Source organism: Sciurus carolinensis, chromosome 2, assembly GCF_902686445.1.
Source record: "Sciurus carolinensis chromosome 2, mSciCar1.2, whole genome shotgun sequence".
In the NCBI taxonomy this organism is placed as follows: Eukaryota; Metazoa; Chordata; class Mammalia; order Rodentia; family Sciuridae; genus Sciurus; species Sciurus carolinensis.
In genome coordinates, this window is record NC_062214.1 from 126,798,273 (window position 1) to 126,819,737 (window position 21,465).

Genomic DNA, 21,465 nt, shown 5'->3' on the forward strand with positions numbered 1-21,465 from the left:
TTCCTTCCTTCCCCAGTCAGCAGCTCTTCAGTCGCCCCACCCCGGGGGTGGGGCAGAACAGACTACTGCCTTTTTCTTGTGTCTAGTGTTTCCTGTGCACCTGTTGGTTCCGCAGCCAGATTAGGTGTAGGTGGGCACTAGAGGTGCCACAGGAAGGAGTCCTCATCTTCCAGGCAACTACAATCAACCTACTCCTACAGCCATTCCTCTCCTTTCTCCAAGGGAATTCCCAGCTCAACCATCTGCCAGGACTGGGGTAAGGAGTAGTTGGTAAGAAGGGTTTTTTGGTTGTAGACCCAAGATCATGGGTAAGATGAAGCTTACCATGTGCCCGGGCCACGTATTGATTTATTTAATCTCACATCAACCTTAAGGGGATAGGTACTGCTTTTTCCTACATTTTTATCCACAAGGAGATGGGGGCTCTGATAGTTTAAATACCTTGTCCAAGTACATATGAGACTTAGAGCCTGGCTCAAATTATCCTACTTTCACATAGGCTGCAGGGCCATTCCATTCCTCTGATCGTGAAACTGACAGGGGAAGGTGTAAAACATCCAACAGCACAATGAAGGGATGCTACTTGTATTCCTGCCCTGTCCCTGATAGCTGCTTTTGCTGAGGCAAGCCCTGCATTGATAGGGACTTTCTGTCCAGTAATCAGGAGCTCCTGGAGCTGGAAGAACCCAAGACCTTCTCTCAGGGTGTTGTGATCAGGTTAGGTGTGTTGGCTCAGCAAAAGAGTTGCTGACATTGTGGTGTATATGGCAGTAGGTATTTTAGAGCTTCATGACCTCTTCTTCACATAATTCTTCTATGCAGATACCCTGATTAATTCCTGTTCTTGACGAGTATATACTCTGGATAGGGCCTTTGAAAACTCAAAGTGTTGAGACTTAAGGATTTAGGATAGACAAAAGGTGTTCATATTTTATCTCCCCGAGACCTGACTGACCATGGCTGCAGGTTGTGGGAACTAGACAGAGTCAGCTCTAGATACTCAGTCCTTCACAGGGAGACCCAACCCCATGGGTTTTCAGTTGTCTCTAAAAGGTACTCACTTTGGTGTATGCTTTCCATTCTGTTCAGTGTTTCATGAGCTCTAATGGTGGGAACAGAAGCGATCAGCTGTTAACCGTGGTTCCCACTATAATAGAACTCCAGGATCTGTGGATTCTGGTAGGGTTGGTTCATACTATTATGGGGCTATTTAGAAATTTTAAGACTGTAGTCTCCTAAAAAGTCACTACGTGGTAAGTCCTAATAATATTTTCTGAAGTGACTGAATAAAGGAACAATCAAAACATGTGAGATTTCCTAAAAATGCTTCTCACCTCAGATGGAACTTCATACTCATGGGGGTTGGAGAGAGAGGAGATTGGGTTTCTTTGTGATTTAGGGGCCCTCATCCATATAACTCCATCTAAAGTAGGCTTAATTATAGACATGTGATAGTCTCCCACAGAATCCAAGAAGACAAGAAGTGCAGACTACCCAGAAAAGCCTAGAATGAGGAACTAAAAACTATCAGAAAGGGCAACTACTCCATTTGTGATTCTCTTTAGGGGAGAAGACCCTGGGCTTAATACTTCCATTTGAAGGGAGCAAGAAGAAAGGAGTTAGAAGGGTGAACGTTTTAATGGCTCCCCCACTCCCCACAGATTGGGAGAAGACCCTAAGAACAGGGATAAGACACTATGAAGCATAGATAGGGTTGGGAATGGTGTCAGAGCCTGTACTACTTTTTGACTCAAAATAAACTGAGTCCCTTTAAAAGAAAGAGGGGCAGAGAGAAGAACCAAGAATAAGTATCTAAGACTTCTAGTTTCCAAGGAGCCTCAGGGGTGGGGAGGGGGATAGCAAAAGGGTGGTAGACCTAGGAAGAATTGATTCCTAGATTGTAGAGTTTTGGCCTTTCCTGAGGCCTGGTGTCCCTGATCCTGGTTGTCCCAGACTTTTGGAGTCTGTTTGGGTGTCTCTCATTCCTAATTGTAATGAAATCTGCTCTTAATTATTTTTGAATACCTTTAGCCCATCCCTAGTAGGAGCTCTGGTTCTCTCTCTCTGGTTGTTGTGGGGTTGGGAGAGTAGGAGGCAGGTGTGTGATCTTGCATATTCTAGTCCTAATTTTCACCCATTGTTTATTAAGGTATCCCAATTATATCTGGGCAGGTGGCACACACCTGTAATCCCAGCGGCAGGAGGATCATAAGTTCAAAGCCTGTGTCAGCAACTTAGTGCAGCCCTAAGAAGTTATTGAGATCCTATCTCTAAATAAAATATAAAAAAGGGCTGGGGATGTGCCTCTGTGGTTGAGCACCTTTGGGTTCAATCCCCAGTTCCAAAAAAAGAAGAAAAAAAAAAACCCAATTGTAAACCTAATGATATTGAGGTGATAGTAATGACCATTATGGAGGATTTTTATTTTCCTTAGTGTTTGAATTTTTTCACATTGAACATGTATTACTTTTATAAACAATTAAACAGGGAAGAAGAACATAATGAATGCAAAGATTTAGTTATAATGCTAAACACTGAAGTGTATTATTTGTAATGGCGAAACAATGGAATCCTAAATATCCAGTAATAGAAAAATAGATTGAATAAATTAGTAATGAAAGACTCTGCAGCCATCCAAGTGATGCTGCAAACCTATATTTTTAATATGAAAGTGTGTATTATGTATCAAGTGAAAAGAACAGTTTTTAAAACAATATGTACCATGTAATCACATATGCACATAACAAATTTTGTATATCCATTCATCTATTGATGGACATTTAGATTGTTTTTTTACCATTTGGCTATTGTGAATAATGCTGCTATAGACATTGATGTACATGCATCTGTTTGAATTCCTGCTTCCATTTCTTTTAGGCACATACCCAAAGTGGAAATGCAGGTAGTATTCATGCCTTTAAGTCAGAAACCCACCTCCTTTCATTGCTAGAGGTCTAATATGATGCTAATTGGTTTTGGTTAAACTTATTAGGAAACTAACAAACTAACATTCCTTCTTACATCTCACTGATTCCTTCTAGGACAATTTTTCTTTATCTTCTTGGTGCATATCGATTAGAAATTTATTGAGGGAACAGTCTGTTGGTGAAAATCAGTTTTCATTTATTCAACAATGTCTCTTTTTTCACCATTGTTTTTAAAAACAATTGGGTTGGGTATACAATTCCATATTTACAAATTGTTTTCCAGTCTTTGGGCCCTTTGCTTTTCCATAGCAAACCTGAGACTGATGCCTTCACACAGAACCATGCAGTTCACCTGTCTACCTGCGCTCTCCTGTGCCAGCAAAGTAGAGCAACTGCACCTCACCTGTTTCCTCACAGATGAGGAATTGTGCCTTGGAGTTGTGTACCAGACTGTCTCATTGGCAGACCCTAACTCACCTGTCTGCACCTTCTCAAGTCCAGGGTGGCTGGGAAGGGAAATTTCTTTTGGTTCTACAAGGATTCTACAAGGATTTTGAGCAGCCATAACTGTCAAATGTCCACACATACCCCCATAACGTACTTTCAATCAGCATAGAGTTCTTCTCTCCATGCTAACTGTGTCTAGTTAATGTTGAAGATCTGCTTTCTGCACTCTCCTAGCCCGGCCCTTCTTGTCCAAGTGGGACAGGCCACTGCTTCAAATGGTTTCTGCAGATGGGTGTATTGCTAAATTTTTTTTTTTTTTAACAAGGAGTCGATGGTCAAGGGCACAAGCTCTGGAATCAGGCTACTTGAAATGTTATTCCATTCTGTCAGTTAGCTGTTTGTTAGCAAGTTACTCAATCTCTGAGTTTTGGTTAAATGTAATGACTCCTGGATTAAGTTTTTGCAAGGCTGAAATAAAATAAGGCTTGAAAGAACACAGTGTATTTTCAGGCATATGTTACATGCTCAATAAGCTATAGGTCTTAATAAAGTAAACATTATTGTATTTCCAATCTGAGGAACATTTCTAGTTCACTATTTGTAGAGCAGAGAAAACTGATTTAACTGCTACTACTCAGTAAAACAGCCAACTCTTCCTTCTGATGAATTCCCAGCCCCACCCTTTCCTCCAGGGTTCCTTCAATGGCTCACCACTGAGGACTTTCCCTCTCCTTCCCCCAGACACCTGTCCTCAGGGAGCTACTCAGGAAGTCAGTGTTCCCTGCCTGTGGTCTTAACAGAGGGCTGGGTTGCTGCTGAGAGGCACTTGTTTACACAAAGATGCTCAGGGTTAAGAATGTTACTGCTGACCCAAGGATGGCTCTGGGCCAGAGGCAGCCCCTCCGGGTGCCTTGTGCCACACACCTTCAGGTGTCCTCTGATTTGAGCTGCATCTGTGGTCTCCTGACCCTGCCAGTGTCCCATGTACTTTATTTCTGCTTTTCTTCCTCAGCTGACAGAAGTGCAGGGAGAAGAGAGGAAAATTAATGCTCCAAGGGCAGCCCTCAGCCCACGGAGGATTCCGATCAGTGCCCAGTCTCCTGATCCTTTTTTGAGGTGCATGCTACAGATTTTCAGAGGCTTTCTGGTGGGATTGAGTCCCACATTAGTAGCTAACTCAGCCTCTACCTTCTTATTGATATTTTCTCCTTCCTTGATACACAATTTCTGCTCCCCTCCTCCTGATCCCTGGGACCACCCCCAGGAAGTTTGAAATGTAGGTTCAGGCACTGTTTTCAGAGGAACACAATCCAAGACACACCCTGAACTGTTTCCTCCCCATTGTTTCTCCTCTGAATGTCTTTATGATTAGGGTCCCATCTGTAAGGAAAGAGGAAAGGAGGGGAAAGGAAGGGAACAGAAATGAATCTGAAGACCTCACAGATGGGACCTAAGAATGTGCTAGGGACTCTCTTCAGTCATCTCATTTAAATCTTAGCAACAAACTTAAGGTAGAATATAATTAGCCCCATTTTATGGATGAAGAAACTAAGGAGATTGTGGGATTAAGTAACCCGCCCAAGTCAATATGAAAAATTTGTGGCAGATGAGGGTTTTAAACTCAAATCTATGCTCTTTCAGCTGCTTTACTTTTTGGGTGAGTTCCTTCGATAGAATCTGAAGAGGGACTTTCAATCAAGTAAGACTATTTTTTTTTAAATTTAATAGTTTAACAGTTCTATTGAAGTAGAATTAACACTTAGCAAACTGCACATATTTAAAGTGTACTATCGGATCAGTTTTGACATTTGTGTATACCCATGAAATCATCACAATTAAAATGAACATATAATTTATCCGCAAAAGTTTCCTTGCCCCCTTTCAAACCTTTCCTTCTGTTCTTTTGTTATTCCCTCTTTCCTGGCAACCACAATCTGCCGTCCGTTACTTTAGATTGGTTTGCATTTTCTATTTTATAGAAATGAAATCACACAGCATGTATTCTTTTTTGTGATGACCTCTTTCATTCAATGCAATATTTTTTGAGATTCATCCATGTTGTTGTCTCAATAAATTATTCTTTTTTGTTGCTAAGTAGTATTCCATTGTATGAATACAATATGCCCAGACTTCATCCATTTACTTATTCATAAACTGTAAGTTTTGGCTATTACAAATAAAGCCCCTATGAATATTCATGTACAAATCTATGAATATTTACCTTTCTTTCAATCTTGAGAAAATAGGATTGAAATGACTCAATAATATGGTTTATATATGTTTATGTTTAACTCCTTAAGAAACTACCAAATCATTTTCCAGAGTGGTATACTCTTACACTGTCACAGGAATGTACAAGAGTCCCAGTTCTTCCATGTTCTTGCCAACATTTGTTATGTTCAAGTCCTCTTAATGTAAACTGTTCTGATAAGTATGGTTTTAAATTGTATTTCCTTAATGACTAATAATACAGGCATATTTTCCCCACATGCTTACTTGCTATCCCTGTGTCTTCTTAGGTGAAGGATCTGTTCAAAAATTTTGCCTGTGTTTTATTGGATTGTTATGTTGTCTTATTAATGAATTTTGAGGGTTCTTTACTGTGGATACAAATCTTTTTTTAGATATAGTATTTTTAAAAAATGTTTTTCCTTTCTATGGCTTATTCTTTAAAATTTCTTAGGTGTTTTTTGAAGGACAAAAGTTTAACTTTTGAAGAAATCCAACTTTTCAATTATTTTATTTTACTTTTTAAAAATATTTTGTTTTTTGTTGTAGGGGACACAATACCTTTTTTTAAAAACATTTTTTATTATTTTAAAAAATTTTTTAGGTGTTGATAGACCTTTATTTTATTCATTTATGTATATGTGGTGCTGAAAATCGAACCCAGTGCCTCACACATACTAGGCAAGTACTCTACCACTGAGCCCAACCCTAACCCCCACAATACCTTTATTTTATTTTTATGTGGTGCTGAGGATGGAACTCAGGGCCCCCGTGTGCTAGGTGAGTGCTCTACCACTAAGCCACAACCCCAGCCCAATTTTTTATTTTATGGATCATGCTTTTGGTTTCATTTGTAAGAAAACTTTGCATAATTCAAGGTCACAATGATTTCCTCTAAGTTTTAGAGTTTAGGCTTTACATTTATATTTATTAGGAATTTTAAAAAACGGATTTAAGCTAGGTATAGAGGTGCACACCTATAATCCCAGCAATTTGGAAGGCTGAGGCAGGAGGATTACAAGTTTGAGACCAGCCTCAGCAACTTAGAGAGAACCTGTCTCAAAATAAAAAATCAACAGGGCTGGGAATGTAACTCCATGGTAGAGTACTCCTGGGTTCAATCTCCAGTACTCCCCCCTTTATCACTTTATAAGAGAACTACCAACAGGAAATTTCTGTGGCTTAGGCCATGTTTCCGGTGGAAGATGGTGCCTTCCACATCTGTGAGTTTGGAATGGAGTGGCGAAGCAACCCAAATGAGTGTCAAGGATGCTTACATGACCACTGTTCTTACCCGAAGACATGTCTTCAAGAGTTCTCTACCAAAGGCTTAAAGGGTTGTGCTTTAATATTAAAAACTATGGAAAGGTGTTGAGTTAAGTTGTAACGTGTGATTTAGGAAGACCAAGCCAATGGCTGCTTGGAGTGTGATTGAGATGGGAAGAACTGAAGGCCTGGAAAACCGGGACTGCAGGTAGAGCAATTCAAGTGAGAGGAAAGAACTGGAACCAACTTAATGCCAATGGGGAATAGGGAGGAGGAAACCCAGTCTAGAGCTAAATCTGAGGAATCGATAGAAGGATCTGGAGGGAGGAAGGGAAGGAAGGGGAGAGAGAAGTGGGGGGAGCCATGTATTGCAGACCTAAGTGATCCCTAGCAGGCAGGAGAAAACATGAGAACATGAGATCAGATCAGGGAGAGTGGTGATGAAGTAGGATAGAAGGAATAAAAAATAGAAGATACAGAGGAAGGACAAGGAAATGTAATTTTAATTTAAAGTTTCACGTATTTTTCCAGGCCTGTCACTCCCCAAACCAGTCTCTCTCCCAGGCCTGTCACTTCCAGATTTCTGGGAAATCTGCAAATTTTAAAGTTAACCAAAAATTTACTCACTTATGATAATTGCCTTGTGCACTGTTAATTAGCCCACCAATACATAGATTAAGCAGAGAGAGATATGACATTTTGAGAAACCTATAATTTAAGGAACTTTCCTGCATTATCTATTGATCAGATAATGGAGACCATGACAGCCTGAGGATCCTGAGAATGACAAGACCAGTATAAACTGTCTTGAGATCACCAGACTAATGTCATTCTTATATATCTTCTCATACCCAACACTCACCTCACCAAGTTTCCTGTAAAAGAAAAGCCAGGAAGCTGAGCGCGGTGGCGCATGCTTGTAATCCCAGCCGCTCAGGAGGCTGAGGTAGGACTGTGAGTTCAAAGCCAGCCTCAGCAAAAGCGTGGCACTAAGCAACTCAGTGAGACCCTGTCTCTAAATAAAATACAAAATAGGGCTGGAGATGTGACTCAGTGGTTGAGTGCCCCTGAGTTCAATCCCTGGTACCCCTCCCCTCCAAAAAAAAGAAACAGGAATCCTGAAAACACATTTCTCACTCTCAAGATGGTCCACATTCTCAATTGAATGTTTATAGCTTGATTTCCTAGATAAAACTCCGTGCCTCTATTGACACCTGCTAAAATTCTTTTCAGTCACACATGTCAAGGATTCTTCTTGTCCTGAGTTGACCCGCCCCTGCAACCCCTGCTCCCACAACTCCTGGGATACTGTTCTGGAGATATTTTCCTCTTGTGACAGTGAGAGCTAAGCTGAAATGAATGGCATTAATCGGGAGGGCCTCTGAGGAGAAGGGAAGAAAATGAAGGACAGACAATCTTGCATCTTCAAGGTTAGCCAGCAGAAGAGAAACTAGTAAGCTGGGTGTGGTGGCACATGCCTATTATCCCAACAGTTCAGGAGGCTGATGCAGGAGGATTACAAATTCGAGGACAGTTTGGGCAGCTTAGTAAGAACTTATCTCAAAAAAAAAAAAAAAAAAAAAGTCGGGGGTGGGGGATTGGGATGTAGCTCAGTGGTAGAGCACCTCTGGGTTCAATTCCCAGTAGCCCCTCTGCAAAAGAAGAAAGAAGAAAGAAGAGGAGGAGGAGGAGGAGGAGGGGAAACTAGTGAGAGAAACTGAGGACAGAGAGGCAGGAGCAAAATGAAGCAAGAAAGGAGAGAATCGTCAAAGTTAGCTACTGCTGAGAAGGCATCTAAATTTGGGTTTTTCCAAAGAAGAATCTAAGTATGAATTTAAATGCAGATAATTTTCTAGAAGGGGATCCCAGGAAGCAAGAGGGAGGGAACAGAGAGTGACATAGGGAAGGAGGAACAGTTGACACAAAGGTTTTATTGAGATTGCTGTTGTAGCCAATGGAGGCTCCATTTAGAAGATGCTCCAAGAATTGTCCACATAAAAGATGGAAACCTGGAATGGAACATTCATCAACCAGAGTGTGTACTCACTGGTTGATTATTACATCTGGGGAACTAACTCTACTGTACGTCCTGGCTGTTTGCAACAGTGTGACTGAGGAGGAGAGCAAGCTCCTGTTGTGTGGGAGAAGAATCTAATGGTTAATTTAACATATCAACTTTGGAGGTATTTTTGGAAGAGATTAACAGCTGAATTGGTGAACTATAAGTAGACTGCCCTCTATAATGTGGGTGGGCCTCATCTACAGTTGAAGGCTTAAATAGAATCTCAAAGACTAGCCTCTCCTAGCAAGAGGGAATTCCCTGCCAGCCTTTGAGCCTCATCTGTACTTTTGGATCCTGGGGTCTTAAGCCTGTAGGCCATACTACAGATTCTGTACTTGGCAGCATCCATAATCATGTTGACCAATTCCTTATAACAACTTGTCTCTACACACTTATTGGTTCTGTTTCTTGAATAAGCCTGACTAGTATAAACCCGGAGCAGAGCGGGAAGTCAAAGTACAGTCTTGAGGTAGCATACTGGCAGTACAAGGTGAGTCTGAGTTCACAGAACTGTCCATCATGACTGTGGCTAAACTCAGAAATAGACATGAGGACCAGGGGCATCTGCTAGAGATGAAAAACAGGATGAGGACTTGCACAGCCTGTGGAGTTTTGTAGTAAAGAGGACTCTGGTGACTGTTTAATGTTTCATTTTGTGTGAGTTGATGAGTGAGTAGATCTGAGGAAGTATAAGCAGAGAGCAGATTATAGTTGAGAAGGTTGGTAGTGAAGGGAGAGAAAGAGGGGTGGATGTTAGATTAAGCACAAAAAGGATCAAGGGAATTTTTTCTTTTTCTTCTTTTAGGAGAGATAACTTGAGGGTCTGGAGAAGGGGAAGTGGTAGTAGAGAGAGAAGTTTCACAGTCTTAAGAGAGGAAGGGAGGACCCAGAGTAGTGTATCAGGCTGGGTTTTAGGGCTATAGGTAGAAGGATTAGCCTTGTATATAGGTAATGGAAATGATAGTTCAATAAAAATAAAAATTACAAAAATTTTTCTTTGATAAGCTAGGAGATAGAACAAGTCTGTCTATACTGTCTGTTGAAGATATATATGTGAAGATCAATTTTGACAGTCATTGACAACTTTCCAAAAAAAAAAAACTTAAGACTTGAAACAGAAATTGTAGTGCTATTATTTGTTCCTGTGGTGGACTAATATAGGATATATATTTAATTTTTTAAAAACAAAATATATATGTATATGGGTATATCTGACATTATTACACGTGAGGTCAATGAAAGAAAGATTTTACACTCTGCATTTCTCTATGGTCAGTGTTATCATGTTTTATATTCCTGATTAATACTGAGAATATTTTTTCTTATAGAGAAGAAAGGCTTTAAAAATGCTATGCTACAGTTATCAAACATGTAAGGCATGCCAATGATAATGTGTGTGCACGCGCACACACACACACACATATTTTTGGTACTAGGAATTGAACTCTAGGGACACTTTACACTGATCTACATCTCCAGTTCTTTTTATATTTTGAGACAGGATCTTCCTAAATTGCTTAGAGCCTCCCTAAATTGTTTACAGCCTCCCTAAATTACTGAGGTTGGTCTCAAACTTGCAATCCTCTTGAGTTGATGAGATTATAGATGTGTGCCACAGCTATAATGGCAATAATGTGAATGAAAATGAAGGATATACATGCTGAAGGAATAAAACTGATAGGTCTCTACAGTTATGAGGGCAAGGAATAAGGAGATGTCAAGGATGACATACACAAATATGTATATATGTGTGTGTGTGCATGTATATATCCTGACTGGTTAAAAAATAGCTACTTTGGGGAGTTTGGCTTATAAATATATGTACTCAATGCTTAGAGCTGAATATAGAGGTTAATATGCAATTTTCATTTGAATGAATGATCTTGTATAGGACACTTGTCTCACATACTTTTCCATCTATCTTTTTTGCTCTAGCTATTGCTGTGGCAACCAACTGTTTGCAGCTGTCACTTGACAGCATTTGGTTCCACCTATAGTTCCTATCTTTTGCCTTTTGCCCAGGGGCTTCTTTGCTGCAGCCTTTTGGGAAACCTATCATGCTGACAGTTGTATGAACCTGGAAGAGCAAGGGAATTCACATCCATGGGGCAACTTTTCACCTGGGGGTGGGGGTTGGGAGCCAGAGTATGAATATTCCTCTTCTTTGTCTCTTCACATTCTTTATAGCTCCACAGAAACCATAATGAAATTATCTTCCAGGTGTTCAGAGTGGTGACCAGTTCAACAAAACACCTTCAAGTGGGCTTTCCATATTTTCCAGTTTCACTCTTTCCAGCTCTCCACTTCTGTTCTTTGTGATTGATTTCCACCATAAACTGCCTTCATCTTGGTCTTGTCTCAGACTCATTTTTTTTTTTTTTTTTGGTAGGTAGACCAAGACTAAGACAGATCCTAAGTAAAATGTGGTGTAGTGAATTAGCATTGGAAAAGGATTTAGGAGGCTTGGGTTCCACACCTCACTGCTACTAACTGATTTGTGAAAGTCACTTTATTTTTTAATAGGAAAGGTGGCACTTTGGTCACCATTTCCAGATGCATCTATACTAGTAGATCTACAAAACATTTATTAATTGAGGTGGAAAACAAATCAGAAGTTTAGCATTATTTCATGTTCATAAAAAGAGCACGTGTGTGTACATACACGTTAGTACATATATACAAAAGGGTGGACTATCTCAGTTTACAACATTTTTGTATGGTTGGAATCTTTACAAGGAGAATGTATCTTGTGTAATTAAAAAAGATAAGGTCCACCCCCAAGCCACTGAATCATGCTTGACAGAGCAGAAGGCAAAGCGCGCCATAAGTCATGGTAAAAACAGGCTAACTGTACCCAGGTGTATGGCGCTAGGGAGCAGCAAGCTAAGACCAAGGCCAGGCGGCCAAAGAAACCACGAAGTCGAAGGCTGCTGGGTCTTTGTGGTCGCCAGGGGGCAGGAGTGTAGAACAACCTAATTCTACGACTACCAGTTCTCCCCCAGGCTCCAATGCCAACGAGGACATTTCAGAAGTCAAATGTTCCATCACTCTGCCGAAACTCGAGAGATTGGAGGCTTTTCAGAGTCGCGGGACGCCCCCCGCCCTGCACCAAGAGAAGCTTGGCACTCAGCAGTCTCTGGGCTCCTTGGAACCACACTTGGGCTAAACAACTCTTCCCTCTACCGGCCCCCGTCACATCCCCCAACACCGCAGAGGGGAAATTGAGTCACCGAAGGAGAAGCCAGGGGAAAGAGGGCCGACGCCAGCCCTCGGGGCCTTCCAGATGCTAGGAGGAGGGGGCGGGTTCTCCAGGAAAACAAGGCGCGGGGCGCTGAGGGGGAGGCGGTTGGATGGGCAGGAGCTGAGCCAGACACATGGAGAAACGCTGCCCAGGATCAAAGGAAATATGACATTTGAAAAGAATGTGCGCGTCTGCTTGTGCTGCGCTGGGGGCGGGGGTTACAGGGGAGCGGGGTCTGGGTCTTCGGGTCTCTATCCCTATCTTGCAGGCCTCAGTTGCCCGCCTCCTCTGCCTCCCCCTTAGGCGCAGGTCCGTAAATGGTCTCGAGGTGTTCCTCGCGCTCCCTCCCCGTGGGTCTCTCCTTTATTTCCGCGATGAAGCTGGAAGGGAAATGTAACCTGAGAAGACCAAAGAAGAGGCGGGGGGCGGGGGAGAAAAATCAAACCAGGCCGCTACCCCGCTTGGCTTCGGAACATTCTTCTCTCCCCGCCGGCCTGGCCTCTTCTCCTGCCCCTCCTGCGTCGCAGCCCTGGGCTCGCAGCCGGGGCGGCTCCGCACGTCATTGGGGTCCCCGGGGGCCGGAGGGGGGGTCCCCTGGGCGGGTCCGAGGGAGGACTGAGTGGAGGGAGGGGAGCCGCCTCCGCCGCTGTGGAGCTCGGGCCCGCCCGGCCAGCTCCCCCTTCCTCCTGCCCGGCGGAGCCTGTTTCTCATTAGAGTAACGGGCGCGGTCCCCGCCCGGCTCCCGAGTGTTTGTAAACGTCTGACCCGAGGGCCGTCGCTTAACCCTCCGGGTGCCGGTCTGGGGTTGCTGTTCGGGGTGTGCCTCGGAGCTGAAGGGATTTAGAGACTGGAGTCGCTCGGCCTCTGGAAGTTTGAAACAGGAGGCAGGCGTAGGGGTGGGAAATGGTATATGCACTCCGCCTTCTCTCAGTGGCTCCAGTCTGAGTCACGAATTTCCCAGTTCAACTCTCCCACAACCCTTGCCCTTTTATGCCTGCCCTTCCTGATAACTCCAGTCCGGGTCTTCCTTCCTCTCCGTAGCCAGGTGACAGGTGTCCAGCCCTGGGGCCCTCTAGGTTTCGAGGTCCCCGGCCTCTAGTAAACCTGGCTAGGATTTTTAGGAGAGCCGGAGCGGGATGCCACCGATTCAGAGATTCATTCCAGACTACACAGTTCTAGGGAGGAGGGAGCCGACTTCCCGTGGAGGCTAATTAATGACCCCTCTGGGTGACTGGGACAAGGGTAGCTGCAAAGCCCGGTCTGGATCTACGCCCATCAGGGGTTGTGGGCCTTTGAATAGATCTCCAAGCCTCTTTGGGCTCAGACTTCTCTGAGAGACCGCTAAAAGTTCTTCAACTCCGAGGAATTGGGAGGGATGGTGCATGGAGGTGCTGATTCAGGAGGGCAAAGGCTTCCACAAGGCCCAGGCAAAGTGATCTCAGCTAAGAGACTTGAAAGAAAAGTCCTTTTCCTCTTCAAAGCAGCTTGGAACCACACTTTACCCCAGAGCCCGCCTGACCCCAGGTTTAGAGGGAAAAGGGGAGAGGTGGTCCTTCTTTGCTCGGTGCTGGCTATACAAGTCTTAAGAACTTAGGGAAGGGTGTATAATGGACCTTCTACACTGGGGCCCCAGGACGTGGCCCCTTTAAGACGCTCGGACCCAGAACCCCCGAACAGAGACCTATTGGGGTGGGGACTGGGCTCCCTGCGGGAAATGATTGTCACAACTGCGGGCCAATAGGCATCTTTAGGGTCCCGTGTCACTCTCGGAGGGATCGTTTCCCAATTCAGTTTTTTTTTTTTTTTTTAATTGAGGGGGAGGGACTGGAGAGAGGACGAAGGGAGGGAGAGGGTGGGGGAGGACGAGGGGCGCGTGGTTTTCCCATCTCATCCTTGGAGGAGGGGCCGGAGCATCCCGGGTAGCCAATCAGGGATAGGCTGGGGGGGGCCGCTTTGAAGAAGTTTGGGGGAAAAAAGTTTGGAAAAGTTTCTATAATAACGAGGGGGCGTCCGGAGGGAGGCGGCAGAGACGGAGGAGGGGGCGTCTCAGAAAAAGGGAGGGAGGGAGCCACCCGCGTGAAGATACAGCAGCCTCCTGAGCTCCCCCCTCCCACCCAGGCCGGGACCTGGGGGCTCTGTCCGGATCCATGGGGGCAGCAAGCTGCGAGGATGAGGAGCTGGAATTTAAGCTGGTGTTCGGGGAGGAAAAGGAGGCCCCCCCGCTGGGCGCGGGGGGGTCGGGGGAAGGTTAGTGCTGGGCTGGGAAGGGGTCTTGGGGTCAGTGAGTGAAAGGCCCTGGGATTTTGAGTCTGGAGAATTTAGGGCAGCGAGCTTGGGGTGGGGGATAAGGGGGTCAGAGATTGAGGGGAGTCGGGGGGCTCGCCAGTCTGCGAAAGTGAGTTTGGGGACCCGGACACCACTTTCTCCTTTTTAGGTCGTGACTGGGGTGGGGGTGGGGGTGCCGTTGGCTGCGCGCCGCCTCCCGGCTGGGCCGACTGTCACTGGGATGGGGGGACGGGCGGGAATGGCGGCCCCGAGAACTCCGGGCGCAGCCAGGGGAAAGGGAGGTTTGGCTTTGAAGCTTGCGCTTTTCGGACTGAACCTGGTCCTACAGACGGGACGCACCGGGCTGGGGGAGCTCTCAGGCAGCGCCAGGGCGCCCCTCCCCCTCCCCCGTCTGGCCGCAATGAGAGGCAGATGGCGGGGACCCAGCCGGGGGCGGCGGCCGCCGCTCGCACGAAACCCGCGCTGCCCGCTCTCCCCCTTCCTGGCTGGGCCCGGCACGCATCACCCCCACGGCTGCACCCCCGCCCCCAGGTTGGGGGGAACGAGGGAGGAGTCACCTCCCCCTCGTCACCACAGCCATGCCCCTCTACCCCGCCCGGGCCACGGTTGCGATGGCAACTGGGGCTTCTGCCAGCTGCGTTTGGGGGTTTGGGAACCGCTGCTAATTGGGTTCATGTGTGAGTCGCCCCCAGTCCAGCCCCTAGCCTCGCTAAACACGCCTCCAGGCTTGGGTCCAATCCCTCTCAACCCACTTCCCTCACCTTAAGACCCGCCCCCTCTGGTACCCTAGGTCCCAGGGCCAGCGGCGCTAGAGTGAGAGGTTCTGTGACTGGGAAAAGGCCTGGCACGCATACACCTATCTTTTTTATCTTCTGACGTCCAATTTTGCCTTTGTTTTGTGGCTCCGAAGGGCTCCTTAAAGACCCCTCATAGCTGAGGAGGGGGAAACATAGAAGGACTTAGAGACTGACCACTGGAAGAACATAGACATCTCACCAGCTTCTCCCTATCTCTCTCTACCCGCTTCCTATTTTGACAGAACTGGACTCTGAGGATGCCCCATCATGCTGCCGTTTGGCTCTGGGGGAGCCGCCTCCTTATGGCGCTGCCCCTATTGGCATTCCCCGACCTCCACCCCATCGGCCTGGCATGCACTCACCACCGCCCCGTCCGGCCCCTTCACCTGGCACCTGGGAGAGCCAGCCTGCCCGGTCGGTGAGGCTGGGAGGGCCAGGAGGGGGTGCTGGGGGTGCTGGGGGTGGCCGTGTTCTTGAGTGTCCCAGCATTCGCATCACTTCCATCTCTCCCACGCCTGACCCACCGGCCCCGATAGAAGACAATCCTGATGCTTGGGGGGACAGTTCTCCCAGAGATTATCCCCCCTCAGAAGGCTTTGGGGGCTACCGAGAGGCAGGAGGCCAGGGTGGGGGGGGCTTCTTCAGCCCCAGCCCGGGCAGCAGCAGTCTGTCCTCGTGGAGCTTCTTCTCCGATGCCTCGGACGAGGCAGCCCTGTATGCCGCATGCGATGAAGTGGAGTCTGAGCTAAATGAGGCGGCCTCCCGCTTTGGCCTGGGCTCGCCACTGCCCTCGCCCCGGGCTTCCCCTAGGCCATGGACCCCTGAGGATCCCTGGAGCCTGTATGGTCCAAGCCCCGGAGGGCGGGGGCCTGAGGATAGCTGGCTACTCCTCAGCGCTCCTGGGCCCACCCCAGCCTCCCCGCGCCCTGCTTCTCCCTGTGGCAAGCGGCGCTATTCCAGCTCCGGAACCCCATCATCGGCTTCTCCAGCCCTGTCCCGCCGTGGCAGTCTGGGGGAAGAGGGGCCTGAGCCACCTCCTCCACCCCCATTGCCTCTGGCCCGGGACCCTGGCTCACCTGGCCCCTTTGACTACGTGGGGGCCCCAACATCAGAAAGCATCCCCCAGAAGACCCGAAGGACTTCAAGCGAGCAGGCAGTGGCTCTGTCTCGGTCTGAGGAGCCTGCCCCGTGCAATGGGAAGCTGCCTTCGGGAGCAGAAGAGGCTGTGGCTCCTTCAGGGAGTTCCCGGAAGGAGGTGGCTGGCATGGACTACCTGGCAGTACCGTCTCCCCTTGCTTGGTCCAAGGCCCGGATTGGGGGACACAGCCCAATCTTCAGGTGAGGGTTGCATCTGGCACTACCCCTCACTTCAACCAACCCAATTAGGGAAACAGAATGGTCAGAGGATGAGTTTTAAGAGATTCTAGTTCTTGGTGCCTTTCACATTTCCAAAAGAATGTCTGGGACACCACACACCTTATCTGGTTTTAGGGACAATTAAGAATATGAGCCTCTCCAGACTGACAGTTTGAAGAACCTTGTAGGCCAATTACAAAAAGCCCCTCCCCCATGCTGTTCTAGGAGGACCAGGCAAAGTTCTAGGTAAAGGCAGAGTTCTGCTAGGATACCCAACAACCCCAGCTCTGTCCTGATTTAACTGGGTGTGGAACTCAGGCTGGATTTAGGTCTTTTCTCTGGTCCTTAAGATACTTAAATTGCTAGCCCTATGTTCTGTTACAAAAGTTTTCCCTCTCTAACTCTTAATTTGTAGGGTTTGACCTCATGGCTTCATAACTGCCAATTTGAATAAAATAGCATATGTTGGAAAGTCAACCATTAAAACGTGCAGTTCTACCCCTTCCACTCTCAAAGAACCCTGACTATTTCAATGATCCTAAACCCTGAAATGTTGGACTGAACTGGTTCCATCTTGAAAAGTTTCTAGAGGAAAGAGACCTTAACATGCCCATAAGACAGGGTTTCTCAACCTCAGCTCCACTTGTATTTTGAGCTGGGTAATTTGTTGTGTGGGGTTGTGCTGGACATTGTAGGATGGCTTAGCAGCCTCACTAACTTGTGCTCATGAAACACTATAAACACCCCTTCCACTAGTTGTGATGACCAAAAATGTCTCCAGGAATTACCAAATATTAACAGTTGAAAGTGACTGGCTTAGGGTATCTGGGAGTATACTATAAGAAAAGTTGCTCAATGTGAAAGGCCTCAGCTCTCTAACTCTGCCTACCAGCCTCAACTAGTGGAAAGGGAGATGACCCTGGAACAGAAAGTAGTCCTAGGACTGTCAGTGACTGCTGGCCTCCATCTTTTATTTGTAAAACAAGGGGATACATGTCGGATGCCTTTTCTGATCTGAACTGGCACTTCTGTATATTACTCTGCTCATCTCGGCCTGGGGATTAGGATGAACTTGGGGTTCCTTTGTAACCAGGTAAAACCTCGTCACCCCAAACTCAAACCCTGTATTCAGAACTGGGGAGAAGGACTATTGTCATCTTGCATTCCTCATCTCAAGGGACTCTCTTACCTATTTCCTCCTGTTCTGGGCTTTTGGACTTCACTGTAATTTCCTCTTTCCCCTACACCTGAATCCACTCTTCCTTCACAGACCCAGTGGGAACCTAATTGGGATCTGAGGTTGTAAATGATCAGTGCTCTTCTCTTCTACCCAGGACCTCTGCCCTACCCCCCCTGGACTGGCCTCTGCCCAGCCAGTATGAGCAGCTGGAGCTAAGGATTGAAGTACAGCCTAGAGCCCACCACAGGGCTCACTATGAGACAGAGGGCAGCCGAGGAGCTGTCAAAGCTGCTCCTGGTGGTCACCCTGTAGTCAAGGTAAGGGGCAGAGGGCAGTTCCCATATCCTTTCTCTTCTCCCATCTCAGAGCCCTGCAGATGGGCCCTAGCAGTACAGACCCATGGCACTGCCCTTTCCCACACTCCCTCTCAGCTCTGACCCTGCAGGCAGCCTGGGGGAGGGGTTGGGTTTGGGGGAGGAGGGTTGTACTTCAAGGACCCGGATATACTCTCTACTTTTCTGTCCTCCAACCCCCACTCAACTCATCCCATGGGACACTGGCCTCATGTCTACTCTGGAAAATGGTGGCTTGCCAGATGTCGGGGAGGGGTTTAGCTGAGGTCAAAGGTCACTGGGCCTTAGGTTTTCTCTATATTGAGTTGGTCAGTCTCTCTTAGAAGCTTGTCCTCCTTTTGCCCAGCTCTGTTTAGGCCTTATTCCAAGAATAACACTGTGAACTCCAGGCCATGTTTTCTCCACAACTGGTGCCCAGTTCCCCCAGGAGATCCCTTACAGGATATCCTTTATCTTTCACTGTCCCCAACTCCTGGCGGACTAAAAATCCAGGGGTGGATAAAGGATGAGTCAGTGGACAGTGGGACCTTCAGTTAGGTGGCCTGTTTCCCTCTGCCAGCTCCTAGGCTACAGTGAGAAACCACTCACCCTTCAGATGTTCATTGGCACTGCAGATGAAAGGAACCTGCGGCCTCATGCCTTCTATCAGGTGCACCGTATTACTGGCAAGATGGTGGCCACTGCCAGCTATGAAGCTGTTGTCAGTGGTACCAAAGTATTGGAAATGACCCTGCTCCCTGAGAATAACATGGCTGCCAAGTAAGTTCCCACTCAACTTCCTGTCAATCTGCAGGATTTAGGACCAGTGAGGCCTACTTCCTCCTCTTCCCAGAAGAGATAGACATTATCCCCTAAGAGCTGGTTTCTGACCTTCTCATCATCTTTCTAGATTTTGGGTCTGGGAAGCACTCAGGAGAGGACATCTCTGGGTTAGAAAATAGTCCCCCTAGACACCATTAGAAGGTCACAAGCTTTGGATGGAGGGTAGGGGCTTCCCTCCCAACTTTAGCCAGAAAGACTTGCCATCTGTCCTTTGCCCTCAGCATTGATTGTGCTGGAATACTGAAGCTTCGGAATTCAGACATTGAGCTGCGGAAGGGTGAGACAGACATCGGGCGCAAAAACACACGTGTTCGACTGGTGTTCCGGGTACACGTGCCCCAGGGCGGAGGCAAGGTCGTCTCGGTGCAGGCAGCATCTGTGCCCATTGAGTGCTGTGAGCAAAAAATCCCTGGCCATCTCTCTGTCCCTTATGACTGTGTGTTTGTCTGTCATCTATTTCCTGTGTGCTGCCTGTCCTGGGTAACCTTTAGAGACTCAACCCTTATTTTTACTGTGAATGTGGGAGTGGTGAGAGTGGTGTTTTAGTTTGTCTTTGCTATGGATTCTGTCTCTGGGCTGGCCCAAAGTGACCCTGCACCCCATCTACCTGTCAAATGGCCTGTGCACTTGTTTGGGTAACTCCCTAGCCTACCCTGTTCACCTCTCTTAGCTCCAGGAGTGGTCCCTTACAATGATTTGTGTGATCTCATGGATACTTTTTGTTTACTTGTGTGTCTTCCACTGAGGATGGCTCCCCCAGGTCTGGTGGCACTTGTTCCAAAGAGGGTTGGGGCAGAGGAGGCTGTCCCCTCCACACCTAGCCCAGCCAGTCCTCTTCCTTGCACTGCTCTGTAGCCCAACGCTCAGCCCAGGAGCTGCCCCAGGTGGAGGCCTACAGTCCCAGTGCTTGCTCAGTGAGAGGAGGAGAGGAACTAGTGCTGAATGGCTCCAACTTCCTGCCAGACTCCAAGGTCGTGTTCATTGAGAGGGGCCCTGGTGAGTACCTACCCGGGAGGGGAGAGTAGGCAGGAAGAGCTTGGAACTGGCAGGTGCAAGATCTCTGGCATTGTCACTAAGCTCATCACTTGAACCTTAGTTTCCTTGCCTGTGGAATTGAACAGAGGACTCCCCCAACCCCACCACTGTACTGCCTGCTTCCCATGGGAGATGGTTACAATAGCAATCTAAAACATTGAGGATGCTGAGCAAATATAAGAAATACACTTCCTGTTTATTAAAAAGGAGTCAACTTTAAGATAATTTACCCCCATATAGATACAGTAAATAAGGAGAAAGGGTGACTCACCCTCACAGCTTCCCCTGGGCTCTTCCTGAGTTATGGGACATATGCACAGTTATGATTATAAGAGCCTATACGGTACCCCAAGAGGAACTCAGCATGAAGAAAGGGAAGACTGAGGCCTTTCCCCTACCTCAATCTTGCTCACCAAGACTCTCAGCCCCTAGACCCACATTTAGCAACCTGGGACCATGTTAGAGCATCTTCAAAGTTTCTGGTCATGAGACTTGAGGGTCTCATTGCCTTCCTTCAGGCTAGGATCCTTTCCTGTGCTGACATTCCCTCTCAGCATTATCATGTTCTCAGCATTATCACTGGAGAGGATGTTTGGATTTGGGTGGGAGGGTTCCAGAGTTGCTTCTGTCACTAACTTCTTCTAGTCCCTTGACTGGCCCTGCCATCTCCTCTGGTCTTAGTTTGCTTCTCTGCATCTTAGAGAAGTTTTAAACCCACCTTCTCCATTCAATTGAGTAAATACAAAGTGGACTCTGTGGCAGATCTTCTAAAGAACTTCTGGATTTGCACTTGGCTCCAGCAGAAGGGGAAATGGCAGGTGACTAGGGCAGGGGCAGGGGCCTGGAGTTTGGCTGGAGCTCTCTGTTCCCCTTGCACAGATGGAAAGCTGCAATGGGAGGAGGAGGCCACCGTGAATCGACTGCAGAGCAATGAGGTACCAGTGTCATTGGGGAACCCAGCCTGGAGGGTGTAGGGTGGGAGAAGTCAGGAAATTCTCAAGTGGGTCCCCTTGCCCATGGGAGTGGATTCCAGAACTCCTTATTCTTTCCTGGAGGAGTCTGGCCACTCTGGAAGCAGATTCATCTCTAAGGAATGAACGTTGCTCCTCAGCAAATGGAAAAAAAAACTAGGAGATGAGGTTTGGGACCTTGGAAGGACTGGGTAGAGCCCATATCCCTGAGGGCCCCTTGCCTCATCTTCTGCTCTTCCACAGGTGACATTGACCCTGACTGTCCCCGAGTACAGCAATAAGCGTGTGTCCCGGCCAGTCCAGGTCTACTTTTATGTCTCCAATGGGCGGAGGAAGCGCAGTCCTACTCAGAGTTTCAAGTTTCTGCCTGGTACGCTCTAGAACAGCTATGGTGGGGGCTGAGGAAGGGGTAGAGGGATACTATGCCCCATCCTGAGGGGTCAAGGGATGGATGAAACCTGAGAAGGGAAGGTGAATGGAAGGTGTGCAGAGG

General features: G+C 47.2%; 1 protein-coding gene across 5 annotated transcripts in view; it reads left to right on the forward strand.

Moving 5' to 3' along the window:
• The window catches only part of Nfatc4 (nuclear factor of activated T cells 4), a 28,051-nt gene that overhangs the window by 4,728 nt on the left and 1,858 nt on the right, over positions 1 to 21,465 (forward strand). For 2 of the 5 annotated variants that reach the window (XM_047539669.1, XM_047539665.1), the window contains exons 1-8: positions 14,170 to 14,419; positions 15,498 to 16,593; positions 17,946 to 18,108; positions 18,704 to 18,903; positions 19,188 to 19,360; positions 19,822 to 19,962; positions 20,881 to 20,936; positions 21,216 to 21,342. In XM_047539669.1, the coding sequence (XP_047395625.1) occupies positions 14,320 to 14,419; positions 15,498 to 16,593; positions 17,946 to 18,108; positions 18,704 to 18,903; positions 19,188 to 19,360; positions 19,822 to 19,962; positions 20,881 to 20,936; positions 21,216 to 21,342 (2,056 nt within the window). In that variant the 5' untranslated portion in view covers positions 14,170 to 14,319. Of the gene's footprint in view, positions 1 to 14,169; positions 14,420 to 15,497; positions 16,594 to 17,945; positions 18,109 to 18,703; positions 18,904 to 19,187; positions 19,361 to 19,821; positions 19,963 to 20,880; positions 20,937 to 21,215; positions 21,343 to 21,465 lie in introns of those variants that run through there. The other 3 variants (XM_047539668.1, XM_047539667.1, XM_047539666.1) reach the window with 2 other exon arrangements.